The sequence below is a fragment of the Natrix helvetica genome (assembly GCF_964273705.1).
Source record: "Natrix helvetica genome assembly, chromosome: 1".
Classification (NCBI taxonomy): domain Eukaryota; kingdom Metazoa; phylum Chordata; class Lepidosauria; order Squamata; family Natricidae; genus Natrix; species Natrix helvetica.
The window spans coordinates 34,368,914-34,396,540 of NC_138548.1; the positions used below are offsets into that span (position 1 = coordinate 34,368,914).

At 39.3% G+C, this 27,627-nt stretch overlaps 2 protein-coding genes across 2 annotated transcripts in view; one reads left to right on the forward strand and one right to left on the reverse strand.

Moving 5' to 3' along the window:
• The window catches only part of SYNE2 (spectrin repeat containing nuclear envelope protein 2), a 237,739-nt gene extending 227,987 nt beyond the window's left edge, over positions 1–9,752 (forward strand). Inside the window, exons 109-115 of the mRNA XM_081935674.1 lie at positions 308–525; positions 2,547–2,747; positions 4,137–4,265; positions 5,653–5,844; positions 5,937–6,026; positions 6,786–6,832; positions 7,716–9,752. Coding sequence (XP_081791800.1) covers positions 308–525; positions 2,547–2,747; positions 4,137–4,265; positions 5,653–5,844; positions 5,937–6,026; positions 6,786–6,832; positions 7,716–7,941 — 1,103 coding nt within the window. The 3' untranslated portion in view covers positions 7,942–9,752. The remainder of the gene's footprint in view (positions 1–307; positions 526–2,546; positions 2,748–4,136; positions 4,266–5,652; positions 5,845–5,936; positions 6,027–6,785; positions 6,833–7,715) is intronic.
• Positions 9,753–20,505: 10,753 nt separating this feature from the next.
• The window catches only part of ESR2 (estrogen receptor 2), a 74,751-nt gene continuing 67,629 nt past the window's right edge, over positions 20,506–27,627 (reverse strand). The window contains exon 10 of the mRNA XM_081952145.1: positions 20,506–24,182. Coding sequence (XP_081808271.1) covers positions 24,005–24,182 — 178 coding nt within the window. The 3' untranslated portion in view covers positions 20,506–24,004. The remainder of the gene's footprint in view (positions 24,183–27,627) is intronic.

Consider the following 27,627-nt stretch of genomic DNA (forward strand, 5'->3'; position numbering starts at 1 on the left):
CACTCTTTTCTCTTTGTAAGAGAATTTAATTCATGGGAAAAGTCAAAAATAAGATACACCACACTCATGTTCTGAAGGGGTGTGACCCTCTCTACCATTTAACAATTCTGCCATCACCTCCGCTCAATTTACTGCACTGTGCACCGCAAAAGAGTTGTGAAAATAATACAATTACAAAAAACCCTCTATAGAAGATGTATTTACTGTAATACTAGTAGAGGCACAGCCCTTAAAATGCTATCCTGAAATTAACTTGATCTGACCCAAAGTTTTTTTTTCAACTGAATAATTTTGTATTAAACTGCAGGGACTATTGAGAGATGGGAACTCCTTCAAGTTCAAGACCTAAGCAACAAGCTGAGAATGAAGCAAACGTGGCAGCAGTGGCAACAGCTGAACGCTGACCTTACCAACATTGATATTTGGCTGGATAAAATGGAAGAGGAAATGGAGGAGTTGCAGGAGGAAGAACCACAACCGGTCAACAGTATTCAGGCCATAGAGCAGAGAGTCAAGAAACTGAAGGTGATAATAATAAAAAAAAAGCTGAAAAGGAAAAATAATCTCTGTGATCAACACATGCTGTGTATCGCTGATTCAGACAGATTGCCTCCTAGCCTTGCAATCTTTTTTTCCAAGAGTGGATATTCAGATGTTGCTTGGTACTTCTTTTTCTTTGCCTAGTAATCCTTGACATACGACCACAATTGAGCCCTAAGATAGGTAGTCCTTAACTTACGACCACAATTGAATCCAAAATTTCCATTGCTAAGCAAGACGGTTAAGTGAATTTTGGCCTGTTTTTTTTCCCCTACCTTTCTTGCCACAGTTGTTAAGTGAATGACTGCAGTTGTTAAGTTGGCAACACACTTGTTAAATGGCAACAGGCTTCCCTGTTGATCTTGCTTGTCAGAAGATCGCAAAAGATGATCATGTGACCCCGGGACACTGCAACTGTCATGAGTACATGCCAGTTGCAAAGCACCTAAATGTTGATCACGTGACCATGGGGATACTGCAACGGTTGTGTGAAAAACGGTCATAAGTCACTTTTTTTCAATGTCATCGTAACTTCAAACGCTCACTAAATGAATGGTTGTAAGTTAAGGACTACCTGCAGCCCCATGAAAGCCCTGTCTGTGTATGTGCCTGCAAACAATGCAAGTTGCAAATTGTCTCTTTCACATCCTTTGTGCGGTCTTTGTCTCTGGCTGTTGCATTTTCTCCATTTTATACCAGGCTGATGACGGTAGGATTCTTTTGGGTCAGAAATCCACCGGAAAACCATTTGATACGAAAAGGACATCCTGAAGTTCAGTCATTCAAAAGCTCTCGTAGTATAGCAATAGATTCCAGTGAAATGAGTGGATCCCATTTTCATATGTTGTGTTTGGAAAGCGCTTGTGCTTTTGACTAAAGACAGGAGCTTAGCATAATCAGGATGTCCTGTTCTAACAAAAATAAAATCAACTTCGCTAGTTTGACTGTAGTTTGTCAGCTCTCCTTTCCAATTTGTAGAATACCCTGTAGAATACTAATAATCAATTTGTAGAACACACTGATAGACAGTGTGGTGAGGGAAGAAATATCCATCTGGTTTAGTTCCAAGCCGGGAGAAAGTCACTGGAGAAAAAATGGGGACTGGAGGCTGATTGGAAAGAGGGTTTAATGATGAACAGAACCACCAAGCCCATGGTTCTGGGCAGCTGACCACATGGAGTTGAGAGTTGAGGGGTTTTTATACCTTCTCTTGGGCTTTGCACTTGAGCTTCCTGTTCCTGTGCAAGAACATGTATTTTGTTGGCCTGTTGTCAGACTCCCATGGGGCCATGTAGGGGTTATGTAGGGGTCATAGCTGGCCCTATAAGCAAAATACAAATCCTAGGTGTTTGTCTGAGCTGAGTTTGGTTGAAGTTTGTTCTGCTGAGAGATGATGCAGTGAGAGAGCTTGTGTTCTGAAAGGGCGTTGGGCAATTCCTATTATGGATTTGCCCTGTGTTGGATCTTGAGTGAGGGTATTTGCTTATGAATAGAGCTATCTAGTTCTTAATAAGCTCTTTATCTCTTAAGTGCTGACATCTGCTGAGGGCTATTAAGAAAGGTGGGGGTTGCTTTCTGTCTCCAAGAGCATGTTTCTCCATTCCTCCTTTTGGGAAATATAATATTCTACCTTTTTAATATTTCCTAAAACATTTCATTCTTTTAGGACAGGGTTGGGGGCTAACTTTCTACAGTGGTTTAGCTAAGATGGTGATCTGGGTCAATCAGAGTCTAATCTTAGTTATTGGAAAGTCACTAGGTGTCTGGGCCAATCACCTCTCAGCCCAGCCTCCATCACAGGATTGCTATGGTGGAGAAAGTGGTGGAGGAGGTAGTCCTGTGAACATTGCACTGAGCTCCTGCAATAAAGGTATATACGCACATCTAATAAATAGAAGGATTTTTTTTCCAATCTTATTTTGGTGCTGCTGCTTAAAATCACAGTTGTTGCTTATTTTTTTTTTTTTACAAAGAACTCAATTCTGTTTGTTTTTTTCTCTTTTCAGGATATGTTTAAAGCCTATAATAACTACAAGGCCCTTGTACTGTCTGTTAATCTGACCAGCAAAGATTTCAAGCAAACAGATAGCACTGGATGCAAGGAACTTCAGAACAGACTTCGACGGGTAAATTTACGATGGGAGAAGGCAAATATTTCACTGGAAAACTGGAAGAAGGATTTACAAAAAGCTCTGATTCATTGCCAGGTAAATATTACAATAGCACATTGTGTTTGTACCTTATTATTAACAAGTTAAAATTACTAGGTTAGCAAATGCCTATGTACAGGCAGCCTCTATATTTGCTCAGTGACCATTTAAAATTATGATGAACAAATAGTGGTTACAGCCAGTCCTTGGAGTTCTGGCCATCCCAGCAAACCATTCCCCCCATAGTCACATGATCGTAATCTAGACACTTAGACCTTCACACTGAAAGTCAGTTGCAGCTGCCCTTCCCTGCCAGCTTCCCCAGAAAGTCAATGCTGAAGCCAGAGGGGAAATCACAAATCACTGGGGTAATCCTCTCCCATCTTTGTACTCTATCCCACAGCTCTGTCTTGTGCATCCAAACTCTGCCTTCCATGCATTCCCTCACATTGAATGCTTCCCAATCCACATTACATTCCTTTGCACTTCATGTACTTTCCTCAACCCACACCATGCCTCTTGCACACCCTCCCCAACCCACACTGCACCTTCGCTGCACACCTCCTTGCTTTGTCCACCCCACCTACCCCCCATCCAGCACTAGCTACTTACCTAAGAATTTCCTGCCCTCGTGACTTTGGCTGTGGGAGGTTGGCAGGAAGTTGCCTTATCTAATAACACCCAACAGCATGGGATTTGGTTAACAATGGCAATTGGAACTGCACAATGATGGGTTTCAAAAATTTTTAGAACCTCTTCTGTAGGTGTGGCCTGCTTTGTGGGAGTGGCTTGCCAGCCATGTGACCGGGTAGGAGTGGCTTGCCAGCCATGTGACTGGGTGGGAGTGGCTTGCCAGCCATGTGACTGAGTGGGAGTGGCTTGGCGGTCGTGACTGGGTGGGCGTGGCCAACTTGTAAAATGTGATGAAACTCACTTAACAACACTCTTGCTTAGCAACCAAAATGTTGGCTCAGAAACTCTGGCATTGAAGTGTGTAAGTCTTAAAGCTGTCAAGTTACAAGACTCTTGCACCCCTAACCCTTTAGAAAAAGCCCCCAGGGGTGTTCAAACTTGACAGCTTTAAGACTTGTGGACTTCAACACCCAGAATTCCTTCTCTTGCTCTTCATCTTGATGGTGTGCGGACGGGCGGGGGGAGGGAGATGGGACCGGTTCTAAACGGCACTGTAGATTTGTGGAACCTCTTCTATAGAAGAGGTTAGAACTGGCAGGAACCCACCCCTGGAACTGCAGGAATTTGCCCTTGCTAAGCAGTACAGTTGGATTTTACAACTGCATTGTTCAATGATGAAAATTCCAGTCCCGATTGTAAGTTGCGGGCTACTTGTAGTTTTAATGAATCAACTGCCATAAAGTTACATCTTGAGGTTACTTAATGTGTTTTTATATGAGTATTTTCTGAAAAAAAGAGCACTTGTTTCTGCAGGATTTTCATGAACAGAATCAGAAACTGCTGCTGTGGCTGGCTGCTGCAGAGACACGGAGGCACCAAGCACAAGTTAAGGAGCCAAATGCTGATCCTCATAGAATACAGGAAAGTCGAAAGGAATTAATGGTAAATTTGGAGTGCCTCTCTGTTATATTCAGCATTACGCACCGGGCCACCCTTTAAACAATGGGACTTACTCTACTCCCTACTACAGAGCTCATTAGTCTTTTCCATAAATTTCATTAAATCACCAAATCAGATTTGAAAATGTACAGTGGGAAGCAGACTCTAGATCAGGGGTGTTGATTTCATTGAGGGCCACATCAGTGTTGTGTTTGACTTCGGGTGGCGGTGTATATGTGGCCATGGTGGGCATGACCAGCTCTACATCACTCATGTCAGGGTCACTTGTGGTGGCCAGGTATGCTAAGGCAGAACTTCCCTCAGACCCTCCCTTACTCTCATTGTAATCTCCTTCCTTCCTTCCTTCCTTCTTTCCTTCCTTCCTTTTCTTCTTTTTCCTTCCCTCTTCCTTCTCCTTTCTTCTTCCTTCCCCTCTTTCCTTATTTTTCCTTCCTTGCTCTCTTCAACTCTCCTTCCTTGCTCTCCAACTTTTCTTTTTCTTTCCCTTTTTCCTTTCCTATCCCTTCTTGCAACCAAAAGGGGAAACATTTCTTCTTTTGTTTTGTTTTTAGTTTGTTTTGCTAGTCCTCTGCCAGTGAAAATGGAGCACATTTTTACTGGCAGAGAGATGCAGGAGGCTGTCACATCCAAAAATGGGACACACAGCCCTCCCAACCTCCCATTTTCACTGACAGTGGCACCAGGGCCTTTGCTGTTTCCAGGGCAGCCCCATGGGCCAGATCTAAGCCTTGAGTTTGACACCCTGCTCTAGATAAACCCAGAAACATATGCCATCAACCTGGTTCACCCACCATGTAATTTATTGTGATTTTGTGTTAGCAAAATATGAACCTAGCTGTTCTGATTTATAAATAGTTAAGTTTTAATGCATTTTTCCTTATTTTTCCTTATTTTATTTTATTTTTGCTTCATGCTACTTACCTTTTGAAGTGCCCATGGCATGTTATGCAGACCTATCATTATATCATAGGTCATTCATTCTTGATTTAGAATTATATATAAACAAGGGATCCAACCAACCATGGTTATTGCAACCCATGGCCTATTTCAAATGAAGGGGTTCAAGCATGGTTGACTCACATGTATTTGATAGGATGCTGGAATGTCAAGCATCTAGTTTTGGCTTTTTGGCATTAGAGTCCTGTTTGCTGTCCTAATATATGTTTAATTCACATGAAGCAGGGTTCATTGGAAAGTATTGTTATATTGTTTGCATGTATAAAGTCCAGATGTTCAGCTGCATCTTTAATCCAAGACTTTCTTGGAAATATTACAATCAGCTAGAGTGAAGTAAGTGGATGAAATAGTGTATGATTCTCTAGGCAGCAGCTTCCTATGGTTGTTAATGTTTCTTCTTATATACTTTAAGCAACTGGAAAAAGAGCTTCTGGAACGGCAGCTTCAAGTAAATACTCTGCAGGAAATTGCTGCATTTTTGCTTGTCAAACCTGACGGAGAAAAATATATTGAAGCTAATGAGAAGGTCCATGTTATTGGGAAGAAGCTTAAACAGCTTCTTGAAGGAGTTTCGTGTGACTTAAAGGTCTCGCAAGGAAGTCAGGTAGGTTGGACTGCATGTTCCAAATCTGATTACTACAACTCTAACTTTGGAGAAATAACAGAGGTAAGGCTTTCTTCTTATCGTTCCTCTAGGATGTAAGTGCATTTCAGGTGAATGGGGAAGAATTGGATTCTGGAACTTATCATCAATTATCAGAGAAATCTCCTGTTTCTAAAAATAAGGCAAGTTGTTTGGTGGTTATTTTGTGAAAGACTTTTCCTCCTTAATTTGTTTCTTTTTCTCTGTCATCATTCAGTCTTGATAGGTAGTCCTCAACATACAAACATTCATTTAGTGACAGATCAAAGTTACAGCGGCATTGAAAAAAGTGACTTGTGATGGTTTTTCACATGGCCGCTGTAGCATCCCCATGGTCACGTGATCAAAATTCAGATGCTTTGCAACTGGCATGTACTTATGACAGTTGCAGTATCCCAGGGTCATGCATCATTTTGCGATTTGACAAGCAAAATCAATGGGGAAATCAGATTTCACTTACCAAGCGGGTTACTAACTTAACAACTGCAATGATTCTTGCCAACAACTGTGGCAAGAAAAGTAAAAAAAAATGTGGCAAAATTCACGTAACAAATGTCTTGTTTGGCATTGGAAATGTTGGATCAATTGTGGCTGTAAGTCGAGGACTATCTGTATATGCTTTTGGGTATTGACTCTCATGGTTTTGCCCACCCAATCAAGTAAATGCCATTGTTTGTGTACTTATTAAGGGATACTGTATCTCTATTAGCATATTCTTGGGGCCCCATGATAACTGGCAATATAGAGGCCATGGCACAGGGGATGCATTGCATAGTCAAAATACTGCTGGGCTGACTGTATTTATATGTAATTTAAATGTGTGTGCCTTTTGTACATGCTATTGCTTTGGGGTTTTAATTTTTTAAGGCCAGCAGTAGTAATCACATTTTAAATACCTACAGGTTGATGAAAAGAAGATCTTGCAGAGAAACATCAGCAGCAACGTTAGGTAATGCTTTTCAGTAAACAGTTTCTTCTGTGAACTAAAAATCTGTATCAAAACCTTGCATTAGAATTAGAGTCCAGTAAGAAATATTGATTATTTGAACGCAAATTTCCTTAGCTGTAGGAAATGCTGAATAACTTAGGGTCATGTAGAAGGAAGGAGAGGTGATGTAATCCTTTGTGCCAGACTTCCCCCCCCCCAAAAAAAAACCCAAAGTCTCCAATGGATGAATGAATATTTGTATTTCCCTTAAAAAAGAAATTCATTTGCGTTTGAATTTGAAATTCATTGGATTCTCTTTCAGTGGCATAAATGGTGTCAGAAATATGGAAGGGAGTGAAAGAGTCAGTCTTCTCTTCTTCTCCATGGTCCAAAGCAGGATATTTGCATGACCACAATGTCATGTTGAATTCAATTATTAAACACTAGCTGTATGATTGCTAGTGTTTAAAAATTCATAGTTTTCACAATGTATGACTTGTGAAATATTTATGACACTTCATATTAAAAACCATGGGAATTTGGTGTAGAATTATAAGCATTAATAGTTCAAGCCACAAAAAAAAATCATGCTGAAGCAATTCTTAGCAATTTTTTTTTACAATAATTCAATCCAAAAATTGTTTTTTGACCATTACATTTGCTACGCCAAGGCTTGAAGAGGTGTTGGCAGTCAAAAGGGCAATATAGGGCTAGTTGGAATCATAACCTTTCTTGGTACAAGGGAGTTTGTAAATTGTGGATTTCTTGGTGGTCGCTGAACTTGTTTGTTTTCTTGTAGACATTACCAACTAGGTAACATCATCAGTACCAGAAGGGAGAGAGGTTTGCTTTCTGTTTATATAAAAGTGGCTTGCCCTGTTTATAGGTTGTCCTCTGTTTGCAGGATGGAGGAGAAGGAAGAGACCAATTCATTTGCACCCAAGAAGTATGCTTTCTTCTGTCGTGTCCTACGAGCAGCGTTACCTTTACAATTGTTCCTCCTTCTCTTGTTGTTTTTGGCCACCTTGATCCCTGTCTCAGAAGAAGACTACAGCTGCACTCAAATCAACAATTTTGCTCATTCTTTCTACCCAATGCTACGATATATTAATGGACCTCCACCAACTTAAAGACATTCAATTTTTTAATTAATATCTTCTATGGAGTCTTCTTTTTATGCTGCTAGAGTTTGTCCAGAATTTCAGTTTCTTGGTAACTTCAACCAGGGCTTAACAGGCACTGATGAGTAACACTGACAATATTATGTGGAGATCTCAGTTACACTCAACAGGAACCAAACCAAGAGGCTTCAGCTCATCTTCTAAGAACATGCTATTGCTTCTCATCACCGAGATAAAAATCTGTTAGCAATTTCAGTACTTGGATTGGGTGGGTAAGAGCTGTTGATTACTTAGAGCTTTGTACAGGAAAGCTGTTTCTATATATTTTCAAACTATAAGCAATGTACTTTATACTTTTTGCACAGTGTGTGATCAATCAGTGATCTTCATGCCAGAAAGAATCGGTGAACACAGAATTTACAAGACTCTGTCTTGTTAGCATTAAAATAATTTGTCAAATCAAATATAAATGCATAATCCCCTAGAAAGATCTACTGCATAAGCCCAATAGTAACAGGTAGGAGCTAGAGTTGCACAACAGCATGGCTGCACTATTCTGTCTTTCCCCTTTGCTCTGGTGAGTCTTGCAGAGAACTTCCTGGTGGAGTGAACCCATCATTTTTAATGTTAAAAAAGGAGAACTCCTTTTTTCAGATGGTACTTTGCATGCAGGAAGATCTCTTTCTGTATTTTGCTATTTTAGTGGAAAGATAACTTCGATTTTTAAAATATTTGTTGTACTTTAGAATTTTAGGAATCTTACCTATTCAGTTCATGAATATGTATGTTTCCAAGACAGATTTTTATAGTACTTAGATTTGTCTACTTTGTCTGATGTCTCCTTTTGTACGGTTTTTATAAAAAGAAATGAAAATGCTACATGTAGGTAGCCTTTATTGGTTTTTTAGAGTTTTTTTCTAAAGAAAAAAAAATAGTGTTGATTATCTCACACACAAACAAATGATTTTTGTAGACATGCGGCTTTTTAATTAAACCCATTTATGTTTAATTTTCTTTGAATAACGTACAGTAAGTCAGAAATGATTTATGCAATGGCAAAATCATTCCTATGGCCAAGACAGCAGTATACTGTATATGTGCACGGAGAATATGGGGTCTTTATCTTCCTTCTCTCTTGATTCTAAGAATTAGCATATTACATTTCTGGACAATTCTGATAATGAATTGCAGGAAATTGCAGATCCAAATCAGTGGGAGTCTAGTAGCACTTTTTCTGACTTACAAAATAAGCTCATGGAAGCCTATTTATGTTAGCCCAAACGGTGTGACCAAGCTTCTGATTTTTTGACTTTGGGAAAATTGGGAAATTACAGGGAATTAACATAAATAAAAATAAAACCCATGCTGGATCTTCAATGGGAGAGGAGGAGGGAGGACTAAATAGACAAAGGAGAGGCTTGTCTTATGGAGACCTACAATGTGCCTTCCATACATAGACAACTCCTATTAGCTTTAACTGATATGCAACATCTCTTCTTGTCAAATGTATCAATGACTACCAAAGGGATTTTTGAATTGAAGAGGTATCAAGAGAGGGCCATTGTTTTGTTGTCACTGCTTCAGGGCTTTCTGCAAATCTCAGCTCAGTCTTTTTTGAAAATAGAATGCTGGGTTAGATGCCTTCCTAACTTTCAAGTAGGATGCTGCCTCATCAGTGAGAGTAATCACATTTAAAATGAACTGGAATTCATCTGATGGTAAAAAAAAAAAAATGATTTTATTTAAATCCAAATTACACTGCTTCCGTGTACAATCCAATCATGTTTTCCTTATTAAAATTCTGCTAATGTTTGCAGTAATTCAGCCTTTGTTTCAGTACTTTATAAAATTAAGTTTTCAGAGACAGATTATAGCAAATGCTTGGTCTGTCGATTCCTAAATTGGATATAACTGTTCCTATCTCACTACTAGAACGCATGACCTCGTATTGTCTTACTATAATTAAGTTCTGACCTTGCATTTCCATAACAATTGAATCCAGAGACAAGACAACGTGACGTATTTATCGTCTTATATGTACTTCTTTCTTCTACACAAAACATAACCGATCTCAGATATTAAAAAAAGCTTGCACAGGTGATGAGTCTGTAGCCCACCAGATGATACTTGGCCATGACGGTCAACATTTCGGAGTGTTACCTAGGCTGTTTGGTAGTTACAGGGCTTCAGATTTTCGCATCAGGTAGCCCCTCATGGAAGTTTTCATACCTTTAACAAAATAAATTTAAAAATTGCCACAATTTTGCAAAAAAAAAAAAAAAAGCTTAAAAGGTAATAGCCAAAAAAAAGCAGACTAAGACTGTCTTTCTATTGTAGTTTGTCTTAGATCAGGGGTGGAGAACTATTTCCCTTTTACAATCTGTAAACTTCAACTCCCAAAATTCCTGAGCCAGCATGGAGTTGAAATTCACAGACCGCAAAAGGACCATAGTTGCCTACCCTATCTTAGATAATAGTAAGCAGCCAGTGTTTCTCAAACTTGGCGACTTTAAGTCCTGTGGACTTCAACTCCCAGAATCCCCCAGCCAGCATAGCTGGCTGGGGAATTCTGGGAGTTGAAGTCCACAGGACTTAAAGTCACCAAGTTTGAGAAACGCTGGGTTAAGCACTATCCCATTAAAAGATATCATTCCCCTTCCAAAGAGGTAACAAATATAATAATTCAAGGCATATAATAATTCAAGGCACAGCTAGATAAATTGTCTCTTTCCTGTCTACGTGGCTATTTTTCTCCCACTCGTATGAACCCAATAGAAGATGATGCACAACAACAAAAAGTATTAATTTATAAAAGTCAGTTGCTAATCCACATGATCCTAGAGCAGGTCATAAAGAGATCATACCTTGAAAATAATATGGCAATTACCGGATGTCAGCAGAGATTTTTCAAGAACATGTTTTGCCAGAGCAATCTTATCTTATTATTTGATCGGATAACTTACTTAATAAATTGTGGGGTAGCTGTAGGTTTCAGTTTGACATTTGACAAAATGCCTGCATTCTGAACAATAAGCTTGTTAAGTTGGGGTGACAAATGACTACATAGCTGGCTGGGAAATCAGAATTAATCAGAATCTTCTAGTCTTGTAAATGTGATATCAGGTGTGTCTATAGGCTGGTTCTAAAAAGGCAACAAGGTGGGTGCAACTACATGATCAAAGCCTGTTTTTTTACTTGCCAATGATCTAAGACTTTGAACATGTGGTCACATCTGCCATCTTGAGATATGTTACTCCCCAGGTCCTGCAAGGATGAGTTAAGGAAAGATAGCTCTCTTCACAAAGTCCAGTAAGATTCAGTCTGTCGTTTGTTTGTTTTTCTACAGAGGAAAAAGCTAGTTCCTCTCCATCTTCATATGCACCATTCATAGATGTGACTGCCTATAACTACAATAAAATAATGGATAAACAGATAGATGGGTGGGGGTGGTAGAGAGTCAGTGTTTTACTCCTGCTGACTGCCTGGATGAGTCTCTGCAGTTTTTTTGGAAGTGTCATTTGATTTTGCCATTGCCTCCTTGCTAGGGCTGAGAGAGAGTGTGATAAGCCCAAGATCAGCCAGTTGATTTTGTGCCTAAAGTGGAACTAAAGCTCACAATCTCCTGATTTCTAGCCTGGTGCTTTAACCACCACACTAGACACTCTTAAGAAAGAAAATAAATAGGAATGTTCCCCTTTTATTGTCAGTGCCTTGACTTCCTCATTGGACTTATACTTCCTCAGTTGGATATTTGCCCAGTCAAGTTTTTCATTAGCATGTGAAATGGTATTAACCTGGTTGATTTAAAAAAAAACTGCAAACAAACTAGCAAAATAGTGCAAAATTCAGCTCAGTTGCAGAAACCATTTGCTTCATTTATTCTTTCACCTTTGTGCAGGAAATACAAGGAAACTATATTATCCGTACAGTATTTATTCAGCAATGCCAAGATTGTTTATAAACATGTTCAATCTGTGTGTGTGTGTGAGAGAGAGAGAGATTAGGGTGATAATATTAAAAGAGAAAATTAGGTGTTCAATTAAGGAGCAAAGTCCAGCACATGGCTAAGTACCAACCCAGATCTCTCTCCCCACCCCCAGCTAATGCACAATTAATGTATTTGAGTTGTTTTAGAGGGGCTAACAAATCTTGAAAAATGTATAAGCTACAATTTGGTGAGGAAGGGACCATAGAAGAAAAGCGCCTGTTTCAGATGCATTTCAGAGCATTTCAGTTCAAGTGAAGGACAATGACAATCCTTTCCTTCCTTCATTTATCCCAATGCTGCTGGTGCCAAGACATAATTAGTAATCTATGTTCATGGTTAAAGCTTATTTATCTTATTTTTCTACGGTTGAGGCTAGATTATTCTAATGGTACTTTTTCCTCCTTGGTTCTAATGAGGATTCCCAAAATCAAGACAGTTCACCTTTTCCAACATGATTAGCCAGTGTGTTAGCAATTCTCCATCCAAGGATTCATGAGACCTCAATGATGGCTGGGGTCTGGCTTTCCATTGTGTACCAACACAACCTCATCGCCAGGTTCTCTCCAGGAGAACCAGTACCACACCAACTCACTGTGAATTGTAGCCAGTATCATGCCAATTCACTGTCAGCAAGTACCATACCAACTCACTGTGAATTGTAGAAATCTCTCCACTGTCTAATGGCCCACTGTCCATCATCTGGACAGCTAATTGGTCAAGGAGATACTGTAGAATCCTGTAGGGTCAAGTGTTCATTACCTCCCACCCTCATTTCCTGGGATAACAATAGCCTCCAAGATCAGTTGGCTCTGCTAAGAAAGTTTCTCTCCTGCATGCTGTGTCCTAGAAACTAGTAGGGAAAGTTCTGGCATTCCAAATGAAGCTGCTATCTACTTAGACTAGGAGTGGGGAACTATGGTCCTTTTATACTTGTGGACTTCAACTCTCAGAATTCCTGAGCCAGCCATACTGGCTCAGGAATTCTGAGAGTTGAAGTCCACAAGTCATAAAAGGGCCATAGTTCCTCACCTCTGACTAGACCAAACCTCTCAGTGCCTGTATCTATAATACAATACAATACAATAGTAGAGTTGGAAGGGACCTTGGAGGTCTTCTAGTCCAACCCCCTGCCTAGGCAGGAAACCCTATACCGTTTCAGACAAATGGCTATCCAACATCTTCTTAAAGACTTCCAGTGTTGGGGCATTCACAACTTCTGGAGGCAAGCTGTTCCACTGATTAATTGTTCTAACTGTCAGGAAGTTTCTCCTCAGTTCTAAGTTGCTTCTCTCCTTGATTAGTTTCCACCCATTGCTTCTTGTCCTACCCTCAGGTGCCTTGGAGAATAGCTTGACTCCCTCTTCTCTGTGGCAACCCCTGAGATATTGGAACACTGCTATCATGTCTCCCCTAGTCCTTCTTTCTCTTAAGCTAGACATACCTAGTTCCTGCAACTGTTCTTCATATGTTTTAGTCTCCAGTCCCCTAATCATCTTTGTTGCTCTTCTCTGCACTCTTTCTAGAGTCTCCACATCTTTTTTACATCGTGGCGACCAGAACTGAATGCAGTATTCCAAGTGTGGCCTTACCAAGGCATTATAAAGTGGTATTAACACTTCACTGATCTTGATTCTATCCCTCTGTTGATGCAGCCTAGAACTGTGTTGGCTTTTTTGGCAGCTGCTGCACACTGCTGGCTCATATTTAAATGGTTGTCCACTAGAACTCCAAGATCCCTCTCACAGTTACTACTACTATCTAACAAGAGGTCCCTGAAGTTCAAATTCCACAATGCTTATTACTAATTCAAGTCCCATACATTCAGACCTTCATCAAAACCTGGGTGTTTATGAATGCTTGAGCCACTTCATGGGTATATTTCTATCTAGCTGACTTGCTGATCTAAAGCCTATTGGCTGATAGATGAAGGATGTCCAGACCATGAAGTAGCCCTTTGGAACCTTAGTTCTGCTGAATAAGATCCTACATTTTTCAACTATCAAACAGCTTATGACATACCTAGCATCCTTGACATTGAAAGAGGACACATCTCCCTGAAAGGAAGGGAAAGTTTCAATTTGGCCATTGCATGAGTGATGTATGCCTGGTATTTAATGATGAGGAAATAGTTCACAACTTTATTCTATTGCCTAACTCCAAAATGGCAGAACACTATGTGAAAGTTTAGCATCACTATCACTTCAATTGAGTACCCCAATTACTTGTCAATCCTATATTCAATGGGTGTTCTGGAGAATTCTTTTTAACATAATGACACATTTACTTAATGATTAGCTCTCAAACCAGAAGAAAAAGGCCACTTGAAACAGTCATTTCACACTTTATGCTAGAAATTATGGACGAGGATTGCCACATAAATATTTCAATTCTCAGTGGGATAAACACAAGTTGTTCCACAATGGCATTTTATCTGATGGAAACAATCTAAGTATTCTACCAAAATGTACCTGAAAGGAACCAATTCTAAACATCAGGAGAGAGCAGATCCTTAGCACAGAAGTAATACTGAGTGCTTGAACTGTAACTTAAACTGGAGGTGTTTTTTTCAATACTTTTATCTCCTGTATGGTATCATGCTGCAAAAATTACAGGATCGAACATTACAAATCTTTTCAGATATTACATATGCGAGCAGGTGAGCTTGGCAGGAATAATACTTGGTTTAAGCCATTATTTCTCAACTTCAGCAATTTTAAGATGAATGGATTTCAACTCCAGAATCTCCCAGTCAACACTGGCTTAAGAATCAATGACTTAAGGCATTAGCAAGCACATTTGGGATAACGGGGACAGGACTTAATAATACAATAATACAATAGTAGACTTGGAAGGGACCTTGGAGGTCTTCTAGTCCAACCCCCTGCCTAGGCAGGAAACCCTATACCGTTTCAGACAAATGGCTGTCCAACATCTTCTTAAAGACTTCCAGTGTTGGGGCATTCACAACTTCTGGAGGCAAGCTGTTCCACTGATTAATTGTTCTAAATGTCAGGAAGTTTCTCCTCAGTTCTAAGTTGCTTCTCTCCTTGATTAGTTTCCACCCATTGCTTCCTGTTCTACCCTCAGGTGCCTTGGAGAATAGTTTGACTCCCTCTTCTTTGTGGCAACCTCTGAGATATTGGAACACTGCTATCATGTCTCCCCTAGTCCTTCTTTCTCTTAAGCTAAACATACCCAGATCCTGCAACCGTTCTTCATATGTTTTAGTCTCCAATCCCCTAATCATCTTTGTTGCTCTTCTCTGCACTCTTTCTAGAGTCTCCACATCTTTTTTACATCGTGGCGACCATTATTATTATTTTTTACATCTTTTTTACATCGTGGCGACTTATTATTATTACTTTTGTTTTCACCTCCAAAGGCCAGATGGTTCTGATACAGTGATGTCACTAGAGTAGCTTAGAATGGCATTTGACCGAACTGGGAGGAGTGAGGAGCTTTGAGATGCACTTTAAATACAATATGTCTACTTGTTGTTTCTTTAAAAATAAAAATAAAACATATGCAATGCAACTTTAGTAACAGACCTGCGATCACCAAGAATAACAGAAAAGGAGTGACTCACCCAGGTGTAAAGCTGCCTATTGAATTCCTGTCTGTGCTGAGGTCCTTTTTTAAAATTGAGATTACCTCCTTTGAAATATTTTTTTCTCACCAGAATGGCAAACATTAAAGGTCAACCATCATAACACGGTGAAATAATGAGTCTAAACAATAAACTAAGATGAATGAAAAAGACCAGGACCTTATAGAATATCTTTTTTATTTATCACTTACATTGTACAAACACATTACTTTGGGGTTGGGGGAGGGAGGGACAAGCTCTACATTTGTAGAAAGCAGCTGAAAAAAAAGTGTCAGATTTCACACCTTACCCCAAATTTGGCTTATGTTCACAAAATACTTGGAAAGGCACCAAAAATAATTCCAAAAACATTTCAGTTTTCAAGCCGCTAACAATGAAAGTACACATTCATATTTATCTTATGGTTTACAAAACACCATAGGCAAGGGATGCTATGCAGCCGTGTGGCAGGAGCTACAGAATGCAGATATCTTTAAACTCCGTTTTGTGCAAACAAGGCTCAGCCATTCAAAGGACCTTATTTTCTAAATAATTGTGATAAGCATTGCAATGGGAAAAGAGCAGTGAAACCATGCAGATCCACAATGAAATACCTGCCAAAGCAGCAAAGTGTGGAAATAGCCAACTGCTCATCATGAAAGATAGGTTTTCAATCCTAAAATTAAGGGAAATCATCTTGTATTTTGATCAACCACTAGATCAAGCAGAGGCTCCGGATTGGACCTTATTTCTGCTTTCCAAGGCCATTTTTCAACCATTATTCAAAATGTATGCAATTTGGGACTTTGGTGTCTGTTATGGATTATGCAAAAAGACATCATCTGAAGAGCCTTTGTTAGTTAAGAGTGTCAACACATTGACTGGGTTAGGATTAGGGTTAAGTCATCGCGTTGATCTTTCCAGCCCCTAAATCTGCCTGTGGAACCTTTCAAGTCAGCCCAATAGGTCCAAAAGCATGATTTATTAGGGTGACAGATGGGTGGGATCCTCCTGGTTTAACAACCGGTTCGCTGAGCGCATGCTGCACAGTTTATAGAGAAATCACCTTCAGCATTACTGCTGGGGAGGAAAACAGCTGATAGGCTCTGCTGCACCTATCAGCTAGGCTTCAGAAAAGGGAATATAGGTCAGTATAGCGCAGGGGCGGGCAGGTAGGCCCAGCTGAAAGTTGCAGTGAACCAGTTCGCTCTCAGCTGATTGCCGGAGCTACCGGTTCACCCGAACTGGTAGAATCCCATCCCTGGTGATAGAATATTTTTTCCACAGATACAACCATGAGGCTCTTTTAAAAATTATTTCAAAGCTGCACAAGGTTAAACAATGTTTGCACCTGCCCAAAGAAATAAAGTATATTTTGAGAATGCATTTCTGTCACTTTTTTGAAGAATGCCTTTACTCTTTCCATCTACTTTTCTTCAGTTAGGTTTATTTTAACTTTATCCTGTTGATTTGAAGGGGAATATATAAGGGATTAACGTTTAAGAGAAAATAATTGTCTCTACATTTGTTTGGAAGGCCAATAATTTCAGAAAAGCTGGCCTTTTTTATTTATCGAGTTATAATAATATAATAGGCAGTTCATTGTCATTGTGCTTCTATATTAGAAGTCACGGGGGTTTGTTCAGTGACAATAATCACACTCAAGTTGCCTGTTGCAGATTTCTTATGCAAATGTCAATCAAATATATGCACATAAGATACATCCAATGTTTTCATATGTGCTCGCAGGAATTCCTGAAATCAAAGTCTGTAAATAATGAACTAATATTCTTTATATCCCATTCAAGCCAATCAAATATAGCAATGTAAATCTTGTAGAATATCTATGGGATCACTGTCGTCAAAAAGAATTGGCTGGCCAATATATATATATATATATATATATATATATATATATATATATATATATATATGTATGTATGTATGTATGTATGTATGTATGTATGTATGTATGTATGTATGTATGTATGTATGTATGTATGTATATAAATATATATATATATATATTTTTAAAGCACAAAAATGGAGATGATGTTGGTAGAAAAAATACATGAAGGTCTACAATGATGTAAAATGACCATGCCAAATGTGAGTCTGATAGTTGTGACATTAATGCATTGGGAACATTCTGTATCTGCACATGGTTTTAAAGGCAACATTAACTCTTTAATAAGACTCTTTAATAAGACATGTACCTGGCATGCACAAAACTTTCATTTGGTCCATGCCTCTCCAGACAGTTCTTCTGCCTTCTGAGACCCCCAAGAATAGTGCAGAAATTATTGTACTAAATGGATTAAAACCTTGGAACATGCATTCCCCAAAGTTAACATACACTCTACTATTTTTGCATTGTTGAAGAATTACATTTTCTGCACAGCCTTCACACAACATCTATTTTATCTTGCCTTTTATCCCCGAAGCTGAAAAACCTTGGATAGGAAGTGAAATGTTTTCAAAGAAAAAAACCAAGAAAATCCAGTTGACTTTTGGGGGGAAAGCCCCTTTGGGACAATCATGATTGAGAAGCTCCATAGATGTCTTGTCCTTTTCATTCTATTCTTTACAAAGGCTTAGTCAGCTTACAGACAGTTGGGCTAAAAAATGCCTGGCTGCCTTTTTTGCATTTCTCTGTTAAATTCCTTCAATCTTACTTCATGTTTAACAGATGATTTTTTAAAAATATTATCACATTTTTCCATTACATTAAAAAAACAATTTTAACATATTGATGCGATAAACTTACATGTCCTCCAAACGTTCCTGAGATAAATTTCAGAAGTATTTCTTTACAATACCTTCACAGATACATCTACACACAAGAAATTGGTCAATGGGTGACTGCAAAAACAAATGGCAATGTGTAAATGTGCTACCACAGATCAAACACTAGATACATCAGTAATAACCAAGCGCAGTACTCTCTAAGAACAAATCTCATAATTGCTCAATGGTGTCAAATAAAACATTTGATGTCTATATAATTGTTCCTATAAGAGAAACAAAGCAAAATGAAGAAAAAGACACTATATGGTGAAGTGTAATGAATAGAGGAAGCAATGGGGAAAATGAAAGGGAAAATTACAAAGACCAAGAGAACATGGGGAATCCGATTTCCTTAATAGTTCCTCTCCATTTTACTTAACTGTGTATCACATGGTAAAGCTAGAAAAAAATTATCAATCAAATTTTGAAATGCCCATCTCCCTCACATAATTATTCTGTCAAAAAATTTTCTGGCCGAAACTTTTCTTTTGTTCCATTCTTAACTAAGTGGAAGAGTTAGACTTTCCCCCCCCCTTCGCTAAACTGGACATGGGTGTGGCCAGCGCGTGACGCATCCGGCCTGCAGGCTGGGCGTTTAACAGCCCTGGTCCAACGATGGGATTCAAAAAAATTTACTACCGGTTCTTTGGTATGGCTTGGTGGGCGTGTCATGGCTTGGTGGGCATGGCAGGGGAAGGATACTGCAAAATCCCCATTTCCTCCTGATCAGCTGGGTCTCGGGAGGCAGAGAATAGATGGGGCGGGGCCAGTCAGAGGTGGTAGCTACCAATTCTCCAAACTACTCAGAATTTCTGCTACTGGTTCTCCAGAACTGGTCAGAACCTGCTGAATACCAGCTCTGCCCTAAGTGAAGATCTGTAAGAATGACAAAATTGAAGGTATAGAACAACTCCTTTTCATGAAAGTAAGGAGCAAAGCTAAAGCTTTTCAGGTGAAAATTAAACGTTTTCCTTTAATAAGGGAACAAAGAAATGTTTCTTTAGGGCGATGAAAACATATAGCAAAAAATATCCAGTAAAGTACTTTCTGCAGAGACAAAAGAGGCTTAGCTGGAATAATCCAGAAATGTAGCTATATTTCACTGTTGCAGAAACTTCAAAGGAGTCTGATGCCACCTTTGCAGATCGACAGATTTGTTATTGAATCAGCCTCAAGGGACAAAGAACTCTATTTTGCAAGGGTGGCTGTGGGTTCTCCTATACTTCTTTTACTCTAGTTGGTTTTTATGTTTTCTTTCCTCAAGATAAAAATGGAAGTAGGAAACAGAGACCACTGGGGAATCAAAATGAACGGCCAAGCTCACCCCCACTCGAGAGCCAGAAAAACAATCCAAAACTCTATTTTTAAATTCTGCCCTTCCTATATGTAGCTGATGTTATCACATGTGCAGTTGGGTGCTGTAGTGAAAGATGTATGAAGTTTAATTCGGGGAAAAAATCCATTTATCAGACATTGGGGAAACTATGATGTTGTACTTTCTGCTGCATTCTATAAACCCCAAACACTGAATTTTGTCATTGTTTTCATAAGCGCACAGAAAAGTTTCAGCCAAAACACCTATTCCCTTACCTTAGGTTTTCTAGAGCAGTGTTTCTAAAATTTGGAAGCTTTAAGCCAGGGGTGTCCAAACTTGGGAACTTTAAGACTTGTGGACTTCAACTCCCAGAATTCCCCAGCCAGCTCTGCTGGCTGGAGAATTCTGGGAGTTGAAGTCCACAAGTCTTAAAGTTGCCAAGTTTGGACACCCCTGGCTTAGTACCTTTGAAGTAGGTTGGAATGAGAAGCTCTTGGAATTCTTACTTTCCCTACCCGTTTGCAAATGCAAGAACACGCCCTCAATGCATGCACACGACTGTCCGCACATGCGCTTTGCTCGCGCACTAGGCTTGCATGCATGCACACAGCTTGAAAACATGCCTAAATAGGACAGCATAGAGGCGGGACAGGTGGGCAGAGGCGGGACCACCCCACCTGCGAGTTCCACTCGTGGTTCGGGTGAACCGGTCCAAACTGGCTGAATATCACCTCTAATTAGAGACAAAGCTCTAAAGCAGGGGTGTCCAAACTTGGGAACTTTAAGACTTGTGGACTTCAACTCCCAGAATTCCCCAGCCAGCTTGGCTGGGGAATTCTGGGAGTTGAAGTCCACAAGTCTTAAAGTTCCCAAGTTTGGACACCCCTGCTTTAAGATGTATGGACTTCTACTTCCAGAATTCTTCAGACAGCATGGAGGCTACTTTGGGAGTTGAGATCCATACATCATAAAGTTACCAAGGTTGAGAAACACTTTTCTAAAGCAAAAAAAAGAGCCTATTTTAGTCCCAACTTCCCTGCTATGCCAGCTGAAGAGATGGGAGAAATGCTCTGAACCAAATCTGAAGTGATTGACCACTGGAATCCTGAGAACTTCCATTGTCCTACTCTAGATTTCAACTCTATGCTTTGTTTCAAACAGAAAAGAGCAGAGTAAAAGTATTTGTTCAAAATGAAAGTGCAAAAGTCTGTTGATGTGTCGAATCGCACCAGGCAGCCGAGCATATCTACATTATTTTATATGCATAGAACTGAGTTTGATGTTTCCATATATTGATTGTTCTCAGCTTTTATTTTTCATGCTAATCACTAGCATGATCAGCGAGAACCAGATGCTGTGGTTAAGTCGCCAGGCTAGAAACTAGGAGGTTGTGAGTTGTAGTCTTGGCTTAGGCATAAAGCCAGGTGACCAGTCACTCTTAGCCCTAGGAAGAAGCAGTAAACCACTTCTGAAAAACTTTGCCAAAAAGCTGCAGGGACTTGTCCTGGCAGTCACCAGAAGTCAACACTGACTCACAAACAACTCCCCATAATAAATAAATAAAAAGCTACATTGAAATCAAAAGCTGCTAAAGGACCATTGAATAAGCCCAAGGTCAGCAACATGGCAGCTTCAAGAGCATCCACAATCTTCTCAAGTGTCCCTAAGATACCTCCCTCCCAATTAATTCTAATTATTCATAATTTTAAATATTTATTTGCTTAAAACTCCAAGATTTGGCAGTCTCATATGATTGTTGTAATTACTTGTATATCATGCCTTACACATGGACTATCTGCAGAAACTTTATCAAATCCCAGTGGTTCCTGGCAGCTGGGACCACACAGATTCCTGTTGGGAATGAAGAGTTAAGGGGAGGAAATGCCTTATCAGTGGATATTCCCCACCAAAAGAAAACTTCTAATCAGTGTTGTCCAATTGAAATCAGGCAGCTTTTCCATGACTTTCCTATTAATAGATAGTTGTTAATTTTTCCCTCTCTGAAGCCGAGGGTTCTCAAATGAACAGTCAAAAAGTAACATAAACAATTAAAATGTGATTTAAACCATTTGAACTCATTATTGACTGTTTCAGACAAAACAGGTCTGATTACAGAGAAAGGTCTGGATTCCTTTCCTAAAAGCTGAAGGAGGAAGAAGTCAAACATGAGAGGGCATTTCAAAGGTTGAGAGAAACAGCAAGGAAGCCTTTTCTCACGTATCCAACCTTGGAATGGATGGGCACCTTTAAGAGGGTGTCTCACCTGCTGAATTTTAATATGACTGAGTATAATTAATTTAAAGGATTCACCATGATTGTTTTTTTTAATTATTCTCAGTACTTATGGTTGTTTAAGTATAAAATATAATGTGGATATTTTAGATGTTGCCTATATTTTACAAACTGCCAGAATATGTTGTACGTAGAAAGAATGAGTAGATTTTCATAACCAGTCAGGATGAAACTGAGATGTGTGATAGCAATAGCACTTAGACTTATATACCACTTCATAGTGCTTTTACAGCCCCCTCTAAGTGGTTTACAGAGTCAGCCTATTGCCCCCAACAATCTGGGTCCTCATTTTACCCACCTCGGAAGGATGGAAGGTTGAGCCAACCTTGAGCCTGGTGAGATTCAATCTGCCAAACGGCTAGCAGCCGGTGATCAGCAGAAGTAGCCTGCAGTACTGCACTCTAACCACTGCACCACCGTGATCTTATATCCAAAGAAGTTTCGGACTTTAAAAATAAAAAAACAATTAAAAGTACCCCAAATAGAACTGACAACAAGCAGGGGTGTAAGATCTTCTCAATATCGTGCCTAACTTAGTAGCTTAGTAGTAGTAGTTATGAACGTCTACCAATGAGAGATCAAGGGACATAATCCATGTAAAGATGTCATGATGTAAATAATTGCCTTAAATAAATGTAGCTACCTAAAGGCAAAATGTGTGTTTCACTATTTTATGTTATTGTGGCTTACTGTAGCTGTTACTGATATCGGTTACCCCATTTTGTATCAGTTGAAGTTTCTGGACAGTTCTTAAAGAGACCCCAACATGAAGGGCAGTGCAGTCAGGCACAGTTCACAGTTTCCAGGTCTGGTTCAGGGATACTAAACCTTGCATTTTTAAGGGTGTTTCCTAAGCTAACTTCTTTATCCCAGATGCTTGCATATAAAACACATGATGCAGATCATTCTGCAAGGTTTAGAATAATGTATGCATTAAGATATTCACACAGAACAATAATGCACACACAATTCCTTCACTGTCCTTAATGATGCCACCAGCTCTGACTAGGTTTTATATATTTGTGTAGAGCTGCCTCCTACAATGAGAAGCTGGTAGGGATACATGAATGTGATTGACAGGGCTGATGGGTTGGCACATGGACATGCATAAGGTGGTTGATCAGACACATTCTATTTGGTCCCCCATTTCCTATTTTGTACTTCCAGGTTTGTCTGTAAACACCTCAATCTCATATAAAATGACCATAATTATTTTTGATCTTCAGTACTTCAAATATTACATCACTATTCACAAATGCTGAATATTCATTGCAATAATTCCTTCACAACAATAGCGGTATATTGTACACATTTCTAAGAGGAAATAAAGCCACAGGTACTTCAACATAGAACTCAAATGCATGGCAAACGCTTCGAAAGCAGTCAAGACAAACTGGGGCTTTAAAACGCTTCCAGTTCATTTTATCAGAATGAATCTAGAAACAAGCTCTCCAAACCAAGGCTTTACAATTAAATATGAAGACCCTTTGCTAACTTATCTAAAGTACATTTGCACAATGGGAAAACATATTAAGTGTCCGTTGCAATTAACAAGCTGAACGGCATGCATTTTTAATGCAAGCAGTTTTTCCTGTTTGCTCTAATGTGCAGCTTGATGCCTTGATGAACAGTGTCATATCAAACTATTCAGTTTCTTATCAGAAGTTGCCTCTCTTTCTGCCCTGACAGATATTCATTGTGAGATCTTGGGTTTTTTTGAGTTATCCAGCTCTCCTTTTAAAAAAAGAAAAGAAAAGAAAAGAAGTTTGTATTGGCATCTACCTAGGATACCATGAAGCTTAAGGCTGTTTTGGCAGTTAGACAGTCTCCTCTATGGTAGAAGGCACTCCAGAAATGCAACGTTTGATAAAAAACCACAAATCATCAGCTGGTGGTTCAGTTCCAACCACATGGGGCTTTTCTAAAACCGTCTAAGTTGACAGACAACTTAGTTTCAGTCTGAAAAAGATTAACAAATGGTCCAGTAAAAATTGTAAAGATGCTGCAGTTTTCTAAACAGCAAATATCCAAAGTTTTGATCTGGATATTTCTTTCATTCTTTTTTTTTTCTTTGGGTATTTCCTGGATTTGGACTTCTTTGGAATCACTGCTGGACTCCATCTGTGGTCTCTGTTGGTTCCAATGGGCTATTCTCAAGATTGGAGACAGGCGTTTTCTTGTGACTGCGGACAGTGTGAGCATTGAGCATCTCCAGCAACAAATCGTAGACTGGTACTACATTCTTGCACTTCATACTAAGAAGATGCTCCATCCCTTTGTTACTGTAAAGAAAACATTGTGATCAGAAAGAAGTGCTGAGATTTAAAATACAGAGGTGCTCTAAGACAGGAGCTACAAGATTTTTAAATGATTCACACAATGTTGCATAACAGAATATAGGGATTGGAAAGGGGGTTTTTTGGACCAGCTAGCCCACAGGTGTCAAACTCACAGTGTCACATTGCTGTCATGTGATGTTTTGCGACGTTTTCCCCCTTCACAGAGCTGGGGTGGGCTTGGCCTGTGCATGACACATCCGGCCCACGGGCTGCCAGTTTGACACCCCTGGTCTATCTCAATTCCTCGCTCAAAGCAGGAATTCCACAATAGCATCCTCTATAGAGGACCACTTCACTTGAATCATACCAACAAAGGAGAAACCAGTGAGATCTTGCCAGCAATGCAAAACAAAAATGGATTTAGAATATTAAAATTAATAAAGAGTAAACATTAATATTATAACTTTAAAAAACAAAACAGAAAACATTTATAAAATAAAGTTGAAATTGTTAAATGCTTCATGAGTGCATTCAGGAACTCAGTAAACATTATGAAAGATTGGACTATCATTGGTCTTCTAAAAAAAATCATCAGGGCACTCGCAGGAATTTTACTGCAGGTTTCACCTTCTATAGCATTGAAAACTCATTCTGGGAAGAAGACAGTAATATCCCTCATAAACAATTTTATCTCATGAACTATTTTGAAGCTAACTTCTAGCTGACTTGAAAAACTAAGTGTGGGCAAGAAAGACTATGATCCAATTATCCTTTCTCTGGGTGGCCAATATAAAAGTTTAAAAACAGAATTCATGCAGGAGTTTCTGGTGTTTCTTTCAAAATTGTGGCTCCGGGCAGCACATTTAGTATAAAATCCCAACCAAACATACATGATAAGAAAATACAGAAAGTAACGGCAGCTGAGAACAAACCCAACTCTCATCTTAAAAAAGACAAACTCACAGTGACAGTCTCACCTAATCTTCTGACCACAAGCCTGAAGTTCAATCAGTTTGCCTCTACTCCTTTTCTAGACTTTATGAGAAACTCTTCCATACTATCTCCTCTTACAATACTAGACAACACACTATCAACAGTAGAGACCTTCAAATTTCTAGGTTCTATCATATTTCAAGACCTAAAATGAACACCTAGCATCAAAAACATCTTCAAAAAGCACATCAAAGAATGTTCTTTCTGCCCCAACTCAGGAAGCTCAAACTGCCCAAGGAGCTGCTGATTCAATTCTACAGAGAAATTATTGAGTCTGTCATCTACACCTCTATAACTGTCTAATTTGGCTCTGCAACCCAACAAGACAGCCACAGACTTTAGAGGATAATCAGAACTGCAGAAAAAACAATTACTGCCAACCTGCCTTCCATTGAGGACCTGTACACTGCACGAGTCAAAAAGAGGGCTGTGAAAATATTTACAGACCCCTCACATACTGGACATAAATTGTTTCAACTCCTGCCCTCAAAACAAATAGAGCACTGAACTCCAAGACAACTAGACACAAGAACAATTTTTCCCAAACACCATCACTCTGCTAAACAAATAATTCCCTCACCTCTGTCAAACTATTCACTAAGGCTGCATTACTATTACTATTAGTCCTCTCATCATTCCTATCACCCATCTCCTCCCACTTATGACTTCATGACTGTAGCTTTGTTGCTTATATCCTTATGATTTATATTGATATTGATTGTTTCTGATTGCTTATTTGTACCCTATGACTATCATTAAGTGTTGTACCTTATGATTCCTAATAAATGTATCTTATTTTTTTATGTACACTGAGAGCATATGTACCAAAGACAAATTCCTTGTGTGCCCAATCACACTTGGCCAATAAGGAATTCTATTCTATTCTATTCTATTTCAGTGTACTTAGATTGCAACAGATATTGAGGAACAATGTGCTTGTATCCCAGAGCTGGGAGGCAGGGGGAAGCAAGATCAAAGCCAAAAGAAAACCAGACCTCTCCCAAGCCCTCACATTATCTGGTTCTGGTTTCAGAGAAGACAGAATAGATCCAGAATGTGACCTGTTCAGTCCTTAAAATGAAGAATATCACAAGGATAGGCAAGCAGTGAGCTGATTTGGAATAGCACATAGGGGGCTGATGGGAAAACTCTTCATTTTCTATAAATCACTGGGTGTATCGTTTCAAATTTGAAAACCAATGACTGGATAAAGCAAGACTTGATTTGGAGGGGAATAAGCAGGAAGATTAGATGAAGCTCAGATACATTATGGTCCCATTGGAAACCCTGGATCTAATTGCTATTTACCCAGTAAAGTAAGTGGAAGAAAAGCATTTAAAATGCAAATTATCATTCTGGCTAATGTAGCTTGCTGGTAGAAGAAGGTCTGTCCAAATGCTGCTGGTCAGTTACCAGTTTGAAACAATGTTTTTCTCAGTCTCTGAGCAGACAAAAATTGGGTTAATGGAAAAGTTTCTAAAAAAAAGCAAAATAAGCCAAAAGCCGGCTTGTGCTATTTCTTACTTTCACTGATGGTAAAGTCAATATTCATTAAGCCAATTCCATGTAATGACTCAACCTTTTCAATAAATTTTCCAGTGCCAGGTCAATGTATTAACACAACCACTGAGCAGTCTTTCATTGCCATCACAAAGTAAACAACTTACATGGAAGAACTGGGTAGAAGAGTTTGAAAAGAAAAAAAAAGAACCAGGTAATCTAATCAAAATTAATCGGCTCTTTCACCAAGAAAAAAAATGAGGATTATTAATGGCGTTGTCATTCAGCTTTTTTGAGAAACTGAGGCTGAAACGAGTTGTGTTACTTCTGATAAACAACACCAATAAGATTTGCTTGCTGGGGAATTCTGGAATTGAAGTCCCCACAACTTAAAAATCACTAAGGTCAAGAAGCAATGCACTCTAGTAATGCAGGATTGTTTCTTGTGACTTCAGTTACCCAAAAATAAGACCTCCCTGGATAATAAGCCCAATCAGGCTTTTGAGTGCATGCGCTAAAATAAGCCCTCCCCAAAAATATTGCAACACAGCAGCAGTCATGAGGTGACCACGCTCGCCGCCTCCTGCACCTCAAAAATAATAAGACCTACCCAAAAATAAGGCCAAGTGTTCATTTTGGGGGTCAAAAGAAAATAAGACCCTGGCTTATTTTCAAGGAAACACGGTACACTGAAACTGAAGTTCTGTGTCCTAACTCAGTATTTTGAAGTGAACAAAGGATGATTTTTCACTTAAGCTGACTATCTTCTTAACTTGCTCTGAGGAGTCTTCAGAGTGAACCACTGAAAAAGTGGGTGCTCCAAAAAGTCACACACCGTTCTAGGCCTTACTGAGCTAAGTAGCAGGTGAAGCCAACCTGGGTTTGGGCTAAGGGGAATGGGGGAAGCAGGACCCAACCCTTCTCTGTCACCATTTGCAATCATATCCACTGAGAA